The sequence below is a fragment of the Henckelia pumila genome, chromosome 1, assembly GCF_033568475.1.
Source record: "Henckelia pumila isolate YLH828 chromosome 1, ASM3356847v2, whole genome shotgun sequence".
NCBI lineage: Eukaryota > Viridiplantae > Streptophyta > Magnoliopsida > Lamiales > Gesneriaceae > Henckelia > Henckelia pumila.
In genome coordinates this window covers 63,413,769-63,423,433 of record NC_133120.1, presented here as the reverse complement: position 1 = coordinate 63,423,433, position 9,665 = coordinate 63,413,769, and the positions used below count along the sequence as shown (strand labels likewise).

General features: G+C 31.5%; 1 protein-coding gene across 2 annotated transcripts; it reads right to left on the bottom strand.

The window, feature by feature from the left end:
* LOC140875746 (peroxisomal membrane protein PMP22) lies at positions 1 to 2,934 on the bottom strand. Of its 2 annotated transcripts, XM_073279530.1 has the most exons (7): positions 2,766 to 2,929; positions 2,556 to 2,654; positions 2,372 to 2,476; positions 2,032 to 2,107; positions 1,825 to 1,895; positions 743 to 828; positions 6 to 344 (listed from the first exon to the last, which is right to left on the bottom strand). In XM_073279530.1, the coding sequence occupies exons 1-7, from the start codon at positions 2,835 to 2,837 to the stop codon at positions 293 to 295; spliced, it is 561 nt and encodes a 186-aa protein (XP_073135631.1). In that variant the 5' UTR covers positions 2,838 to 2,929; the 3' UTR covers positions 6 to 292. The 2 variants fall into 2 exon arrangements, with proteins under 2 accessions (XP_073135632.1, XP_073135631.1); XM_073279531.1 differs by lacking the exon at positions 2,556 to 2,654 and having other exon boundaries at positions 1 to 344; positions 2,766 to 2,934.
* Between the last annotated feature and the right edge of the window lie 6,731 nt (positions 2,935 to 9,665).

The window sequence follows — 9,665 nt, the reverse complement described above, 5'->3', positions numbered from 1 at the left end:
ACCCAATAAAATACACCGACGAATCTCTGGATCTCGAGAAATGAGACGTTATTTTTAGAACATTACCTTAAAGATCAATATAAGAATTGACATTTATGATCAATACATGCGAGATCCATTAATTTTTCAATAGACTCCACATATAATCATCGTTGAGATAACGTATCTTAGGAATAGCTTAAAATTTCCCCGCTCGATCCATCAAAAATAATAAGAGAACCACAAAATGCCCTAAGAATATGACAATATCTAGCTACTTCATAGGCAAACACACTATAAATTCAAACCAACCTCAAGGCTTCTTAGCAGCAATAGATCTTGCTTTTAAATTCAGAAAGATAGCCCTGTTAATTCACACAAAAAAAAATTCAAATATTAGCTTCTGAACTTAATTATAAGCATATAATTACATCGTAATTTATTCATAATTTCTATAGCAGATAAATTATTATTTCAGAGTTTCATGACGAGTCATTAATACATTTATATTTATGATCAAATGCGATGATTTACAAATTATATAGTTTGAAATAAAAAGAATTTGGGAGTATATTACTAAGATATTATTCGAACCGAAGTTAGCGACAAACCAAGATTAGAAATAATTTATTTTTCCAACGTCGTATCACGCTCAAAATGTAATAAAATTTAAATTTAAATGGAAATGGAAATGGAAATGGAAATGGATTTATAATCGGAGAAATCATATTTTTACGGAGGAGTTGTAATGAAAGTAACTTACCAGAGTGAAGCGACGAGGCTGTGAAATAAAACACGAAATTGTAAAGGCACGTACTGGTAATTGATCCAACCCACTAATGGCCAAAACTGTACACAATATACAGAATATATTTTGTAAGATATACTATATTATCACATAAAATCAAATCTAAAAATTATTCTTAGAAAACGAAACAACACATTTTCTTTATATATATATTTCCATTTTACATCTCCCACTAATAATTGAATTTAATTTTTTTCCACAACCTAAAAATAATTCGTGATTTATTATATTACAACCAAATAGTAAATCTTTAACTTTAAAAACATTTCAAATTTCCACTTTAAAAATAATAACAATAGTAATAATAATAATAACAATAATAATAATAATATAACTATTATTATTATTATTATGAGTTGGAAAAGATGTGTTGCAATTGAACCATAATTTGAAATCTTAATGTCTGATGAACTATGAATCATTGAGAAAAAAAAAACTAACATTAATGTTCGATGCGACTCATTAATTCGGTAATTCCACATGATATTGCCTAACATGACATGTATAATATAAAAGAGATCTCCTCCATAAAATAAAACACACAAACGTACGTATATCAATCACAATATATTATTCAGAAAAATATATTTTAAAAATGTTTCTATTTGAAAAAAACAAGAAAATGTATTTAGGCTTTGAATATGGTTTCCACTTTCCAGTACTATGTATTGTCACGCCTTATACAAATTATATATATATATATATATATATATATATATATATATATATATATATATATATATATATATATATATATATTTAATTGCTATGGTGAACAACCACTATGAGCACTTTCGTGAGCACCGCTGATATGACATCTTATGCATCCAACACCACGTGAGTACGTGCTCACAGAAATGCTCACGGTGATTGCTCATCATAGCAAAACTGATATGTGTGTGTAAGCAAATTACAATATTTACTTTATATATCTTCTCGTTTATGAAAATGATTAATGGAATTGGTTAAAAAAAAAAATTAACGTAAATCTTTACAAACAAATTTATGTTGCTTTTGGAGAAAATACTCATACGTACCTTCCACGCAGTCAATTGCACCTTGGGATAGTCATTTCGAACTTTGTTTGTCACCAATAACCATGGGCTACCTTAAAAATTCAAAAAAAAAATAAAAAATTGTGAGCTTAAAAATTCAAATTTTAATTAGAGAAGATATTATCATATATATTAATCCATGACAAAATATTTTGAGAAAATAATAATAAAATTGAATAATCAACATACCTTCAACTACCAAGCCATAATACATCATGAAAAAGAAGTTGTTCCAAGGGGAGGTGGTTAATTGTTCCAACAAAACCTAAAAAATTGGATTTCAATAAATACATTTCATTAAATACATGGTTTTAAATAGATTTTTATATTCAATACTTGAATGAATTTATTTATATATATTTCATTGTCTACTAATCGATAATTTGAATGAATTAAATTCGTTCATCCAATTTGTGCCTAATTAGCTCAATAAATCCCGAGTTTAAGCTCGGATTCTATATATAATGAGTCGATAGATCTGCGAAAACAAAACGAAAGAAGGTCGATAATATATATATATATATCAAACCTTTTTAGCAACAGTACGTTTGTCCGCCTTCTTTCCTCTGAAAATGGCATCCATTACTTTGTGTAAAAAATGCCCAAATGGCCCCGAATACGCAAATCCATACAACTGCAACAATATTATATAATTACATCATTTCAAATTTATATATTCATCACAACATTAATGAAAGATTATTAATTGTTACCATGAAAAGAAGACATTTTTTTAGTTGAATCTTTTTGGCACCAGAAATTTTCTGGGCTACCAAATTACTACTCCCCATCAAAACTCCTGCCGTGATCGCCTGAAACCATCCCGCAAAAAATCATCAAAAAAAAAAAAAAAGGAAAAATCGACGTCCTGGATTGTTACGTACGTTGTTATATATATTAATTTACGTGAAATAGGCACGTACCTTAGTTCTGAGAGGGTACGTTTGCAGCTGCATCAAGTATTTCTGCCAAGATTCCTTCACTAACTCAGACATGATTAATTGGTGTAATAATCTCTAACTTTTGGTTTTCTTCTCTCTTAAATTACTTCTGTTTTATTGATTTTTATAGAGAAGAAAAATTAGGGATCGATCCCCTGAACTTCCGATGCATTTACGAAAATATTTAATTTCCCACCAACCCACTAGTAGTAGGTATATATTTGCCTTGAAATTACACTATATCAGTGACAGTTGACTTTTACAGATTACACCATGTTCAGAAACCAAATCGAACCAATCTGATTTGATTCAAAATAGCACAAAAAGGGGGAAAAAAAAAAGTTGCGAGTACTCTATTATGGTCATCTGTGTGAAATCGCTGAGGTGACTACAAATTGACTAATATTGTATCAAATAAACAAATGTCACTTCATGGTGCTCACATTCAAACCTCTTATTCACATTTCATTTTTTTATTTTAGTTTAAATGCGATCATTTTTTTAACTACAAATTGACTAATATTGTATCCTATGGCTTTAATTGATTAGTTTTACTTTAGTAAATTCATCAATAATTTCAATTTACTCACATACTCCTTGCGTTCCGATTTCCTACTTTTTTTTTCACACACAAATTATGAAAAATTGGAAAAGTAAATTATGTACAAACTTCATATTTTATACATATTTAATGTATTCAAATGGTTGCACAACTCTCAAGGGATACTTAATAAAGACATATTAGTAAAAAAAAATTATAAAAAAAATATTACTAAATATAGTATGGATAAATCTAAATGGATAGAATCTAGCCAACTAAAAAATTAGTTGGAGATAATTAACGATATTTATCCTTCAAAAATGATTAATTAGATCCTAATTATTGAGAGCTTGATATATCATCTCCATACATATGTCATTTTTTATTATAATTTATTGTTCTTGTTTTTTTTTTCCAACTCTTCGGAACTCTACATTTTTTTTTTCTTTTTGTACTCATCATTTTCGTTTTTTAAAGAAAAAACTCTTGTTCTACTTCTTGTTTATTTATTACATTTTATTTTCTTTTTCTTTTTGTTCTCTTATATATTATTATTCACTCTCTTTTTATACATGCTTATTCCCACAAATTATTTGATAACTTATCATTGTAAATTATATATTAAAAACTATCATAACAAATTTTCAATAGTGTCTTAAAAATCATTATAATATACCAATGACTGAGAAATATTATGATAAATTTAAACATACCCCATTGAATCATAAGTTAGTAAAATCAAAGTTAAAGATGATATTATACATTACAGATATACATTCGGCTAGATTTTTAATAGACCAGAAATGTTTTAAGAATAAGAAAATTGGATAAGTAATTTTACATGTCACTTGTCAGAATCTCCTAACACTTACCGCATGTACTGTTATAAGAAATTATCAGAGCCACGTGGTATTAGTTACAATTTTTTGCAATGATCATTTTGCATATTATTTAGTCGTTCAAAGAAAAAATATCATTTATCATTGTAAATAATATATACAAATAAAAAAATTTCATGTTTAATTTTTAATAATTCTGATAAAACGAATAAATTGCATAACTCAATTATGATTTTGTTATTTAATTATATAAAACATTATTGAGATTAATATAATGTTATTGGAGGAATATTACCATTGTTAACAATTCAATAAGTTCAACTAACAGTTTAATTTTTAATTTTGGTTTCATAATTTAATTGTTTAGTGATCTCAAAAAATAACAAATATAACAATAGAAATTAAATAATTAATGTACGCTTTAAATAAATGATAAGAATAATATATGTAAAATAAAGAGAATATTCCGAGAATATTTTTTTTGGTGTAAGATTTGACGTAAATGGGTTGGAGATGGATGTAGTGTTTGGTGCAGAAATTACGCTATTTTAGTGCAGAACTTGCACCAAAATGGTGTTTGTGATTGGAGATGGCCTAATGATACATGTTTTAACATATGAATCCACTAATTTCACAAGTTTGAGCGATAATTAAATAATTTTGAAACATAATTACATAATTTTGACCAATGTTGACTGATAATCGTACATGTTTTAACATATGAATCTACTAATTTCACAAGTATGTTCTATAATCGTACATTTTTTAACATATAAATCCGCTAATTTCACAAGTATGTTGTATAATCGTACATATTTTAACAAATGAATCCGATAATTTCACAAGTATGTTCTATAATCGTACATGTTTTAACATATGAATCCGCTAATTTCACAAGTATGTTCTATAATCGTACATATTTTTACAAATAAATCTGATAATTTCACAAGTATGTTCTATAATCGTATATATTTTAGCATATGAATCCACTAATTTCACAAGTATGTTCTATAATCGTACATGTTTAACATATGAATCCGCTAATTTCACAAGTATGTTCTACAATCGTACATGTTTTAACATATGAATCCGCTAATTTCACAAGTATGTTCTATAATCGTACATGTTTTAACTTATGAATCCCCTAATTTCACAAGTATGTTCTATAATCGTACATGTTTTAACATATGAATCCCCTAATTTCACAAGTATGTTCTATAATCGTACATGTTTTAACATATGAATCCCCTAATTTCACAAGTATGTTTTATATTCGTACATATTTTAACAAATGAATCCGCTAATTTCACAAGTATGTTCTATAATCGTACATGTTTTAATATATGAATCCATTAATTTCACAAGTATGTTCTATAATCCTACATGTTTTAACATATGAATCCGCTAATTTCACAAGTATGTTCTATAATCGTACATGTTTTAACAAATGAATCCGCTAATTTCACAAGTATGTTTTATAATCGTACATGTTTTAATATATGAATCCGCTAATTTCACAAGTATGTTCTATAATCGTACATGTTTTAATATATGAATCCACTAGTTTCCCTTGTTGCTCCTGGTACCAATGCTGAATGTGCTTCTACCTTCTGCTGAATTCACCAATTGAAGGAATTCTCTTCTGTTTTCTTCTGCCAAGTCTCTTTTCTAAACAAGGAGGTAGGACCACTGAAAAATTCATGTTACGTGGTCATTCACTTTTTTCAGGAACGGGATACACAACATCTGAGTAAACCATGCACCATGTCATCGTAGAATAGTACTCTCAACACATTTCATATAAATCAATCTTGGCTAACCAACTGGCTGCAATGACACGAGCACATGAGATTCTATCAATATCAAAAACTCGGCACGTGCATCTTTTTTAATATAGTTCCACTATGGTCGAATGTTGATCGCTCCTAACATCAAACTCAAGACGTCTCAATTCAAAAACTTGCATTCCCTGGGCATCATCTCCTACGAAGAATCCCCTTGATGGCAGGGGTCAAATTAGTGTTAGGTGTAATTGATGCATGGCGATATCGGGCAAACCAAGATAAGCCAGTCTCCGCAAAGAATCTAAAAGCGCAATGATTGGAAGCTTTCTCTCTTCAGGTAGTCTAGCATTGATCGATTCAACCCCGTTTGTCGCCATAATATTGTAACGAGTCTTTGGACAATATGCTCGAGTCCATCGATCAAGTGTATCTCTCGTCCAAAAACTGCGCGTTTTCATAAAATCATTGTATGCAATATCAAACTCGATGTTCTTATAAATGACATCCTATTTTTGTGGAAGATTACAAGATTATTTGACAATGGGGTGGAATGCCGAAAAGCTTTAGATGTTATAATCGATCAGTGTTCGGTTTTGCAGAACATACGGCAAGACGTCTTACAATACAGAAAGTCATTTAATCAGCAACATGTGGAACCAAGAGAAAGAAAGGTGGCACTAAATCGCGGTGCTGAGTACTTGGAGCGTTATTTTCGGTTAATTCCATTTTCAGCATACATAGGAAATGAAGCATTTGATGGATTTTGCGAAGATGGAGAGCCAAAAAAAACCTTTAAGAGTCGGTTACATCAAAAACCAGAGGTTCAAGCAATGAAATGGTCAATCAGACTGAGGCCTGGGCGGTTCTTTTCTGTTCCTGTAATCTTTTCACCCGTATTCACTGAATGTTTTATGTTTTTCTCTACCTTCCGATAGATGTTACTTTTGAATGTAGGAGGAGTTGAGAGCTCCTTATGAATCTCAACATGGAGATGCTGTCATGGAAGCAATTGTGAAGGATCGTAATGGTTCTGTTTTGGGGAAAGGTTCTATTCTTAAAAGAAAAAAGGACATCGAGGCACATACAAATCCGTGGATCACGGGCATGTCCACAATGTACCTAGATGTTTCTTTACACAATGAACTGGAAGTCTTATAACACAGAATGAGCCATCTGATTTATACCAGGTTTAGGTGATCGTGCAGCGTGTGCACAATAGGTTTGTGTACTAGGATGGCCTTGGATAAAAAAATATTTAGGTCATAGGGATGTTTGAATTGCCAAACAAGTAAATACTTTTTTTGGAAAATTGATAAACCAATGAAGAAGCTGTGGTTTATATGAACAATATTCCTTTTGTAATTAGGGAATTAGATAAGCCTCTCGATACTCTCAAACACATAGGACTTACAGGTTCAGTGGTATGCCATCAATTCAAAGTATGGTTCAAAATATAATATGGCTGACGAAGTTACACATACTAAAGTAGTGTTTGGTAGAATTTCTATAAAGCACTTTTCAGCCTTTCTTTAACAAAATTTTACAAAGTTTCAAAATTTTGTTAAGAAAAAGTTGAGAAGTGCTTCCTAGAAGCTCTCCAAAATACTACCTAAATACTGTCTTATTTCACAGGTCGAACACCTAGAGGCACGCTTGAAAGAGGATATCATATCTGAGATTACACGTTCTGGTGGTCGGATGCTTTTACACCGTGAAGAATATAACCCTGCATTAGAACAAGCCAGTGTCATATATAGGGTATTGGGAGAATATTTTTGTTGGTGATGTAAAGGCTCCTGCTGAGGTATGTGCAGCTCTGGCGCATGAAAGGTTACAATATCTCGTATAGGAGGATCCCGTTAACTAGAGAAAGATATTCAAATTGGTAAAACTATGGCCAAGTGTTACATCCATGATATAGCTACTTTATAATTTGAAATTGGGAAAATCATGTTAAAAGTTTGTTATTTGTTTTGTGCCGAAGCCTCTATACTATTTTGCTCTCATTAACCACGTATTATATTTCGACAGCTTTTGATGTTGCATGAACTATTTTCATTTTACACAAAATTTGTTAAAATAACCAACTGGTTCTGAAATTTGCACATGACAGACATCCCTTCTTGCATCTGACATCTTGATAATAATCAGGGACACTAAAGCCACTTTTAAATGTTCCTTTTTGTTTTGCTTAACAGCACTGCAGGGTTTGGCGGGGTTGAGTACGCTATGGCCATCATTTGCATTAGACTCGAAGCAGCGATGCCAACATCACTTGTACCGCGATCATTGATCGAAAGTTCATACCCCCAGACTTCTGTTGAAGAAAATGTGAGTTCTGATGACGCAGCACGGAGAATGGGTGACTATTCTTGTTCGTGGCCCTGAGAGGAAGGTTGATGTCGACTCGGTTATAGATAGGTACGTGATCATTATTGTGTATAAAAGAGATGTAATTATTAGGTGTCGTGAGAAGATGATTTTATGTTTGCAACGCTACTGGTATTAACATATGTTTAATCAATATGTGATGCATCCTCCCTTTCTACGACCTCGTTTACTATCCTAGAAGATGGTGTACAGAGGATGGGTAGGCATTCTGATGAAGATGTAGTGACATATTTGCAAACTATAGCTGTTGGTGTGTATATTGGCATTTATTTTTGTTGAAAATATAGATACCGATTAGGAATTACCACAGCATGCAAATCTCCATAGGTGTGGATGCTAAATGGAACGGGAGGGTAGAAGGTAGTGAATGTTGGTTGATTAGCCAAGTCATTGCCATGTGGGAGACACTTATGGTCGCCTAGAAGAGGTCAACATTTGGTTGGAGGTGAACAAGCACAACCATGATATTTAGTTTCGGTAGCTATCCTACAAATTTACAGATTCATCATTGTTATTATTCTTCTTGTGGTTTCTCGTGTCCTATATATGAAAAAATATATTCCTCTTGTGGTTCAGTTCTTTCCTCCCTTTAAAGGTGTGCAGGGGCAGGAGATTTGAGAGACGATATATTGTACAATATATCATGGATATGGTTTATAATGATGAACAACGAGCACACCTCATGGATATGGGTGTTAAGGCCCTAAGGTTGGTCTCATTTTCCTTATTATCATCGTCCGTAATTCAAAACTCCATATGCTTGAAGCTGAATCGACTGTAAATTGTGGTTGGATCCCGAACTATAGTCTGATAAATCAGCTCTCTTTCTGATTGTTCTATAGGCGATTCTTCTTCTTGATCGCATTTAGATCCTATATCCACAGCACATCTACAAGAGATACGGGATTCAAGGCCTGAACTCGGGCATCTTTGTAATAAGCTTAGGATCGACAGATGATTATAAAGTGTTCATAAGTTATTTGTAACAGAAAAGACGGCTAATCTAGTTTAATGTAAACTTCAATCTTACTAAACAGAAATAATATATATGAAGTTTTAATTTTAGGAATTTTGATGCATCGTTATTTTAGTAATTTTATACATTTGCTTACTATTCTCCGTCATCGGATCCCTAGAATTAAATAAAGTTGCTTTTATGAGTGTGTAATAACTAAGGACGTGCTTAAGGCTGGTCATAAACATACTAACATTCTTTGGATGCATCTATTGTTTCAGAGGTCAGATACGTTTGTACCAATATCGTTGGGGCTTTAACCCTCCAAATTCTCGACCCTCTAAAATTTCGAGGGAAAAAGGACCGATAGAC

What these genes read in the sequence shown, in the direction of transcription:
- LOC140875746 (XM_073279530.1), bottom strand. Translation starts at nt 2,837, where the DNA reads ATGTCTGAGTTAGTGAAGGAATCTTGGCAGAAATACTTGATGCAGCTG. An exon ending in AACGTACTGTTGCTAAAAAG is followed by an intron (nt 2,108 to 2,371) that starts GTTTGATATATA and finishes CCAATTTTTTAG; the next exon opens with GTTTTGTTGGAACAATTAAC. An exon ending in TGCAATTGACTGCGTGGAAG is followed by an intron (nt 829 to 1,824) that starts GTACGTATGAGT and finishes TATTGTGTACAG; the next exon opens with TTTTGGCCATTAGTGGGTTG.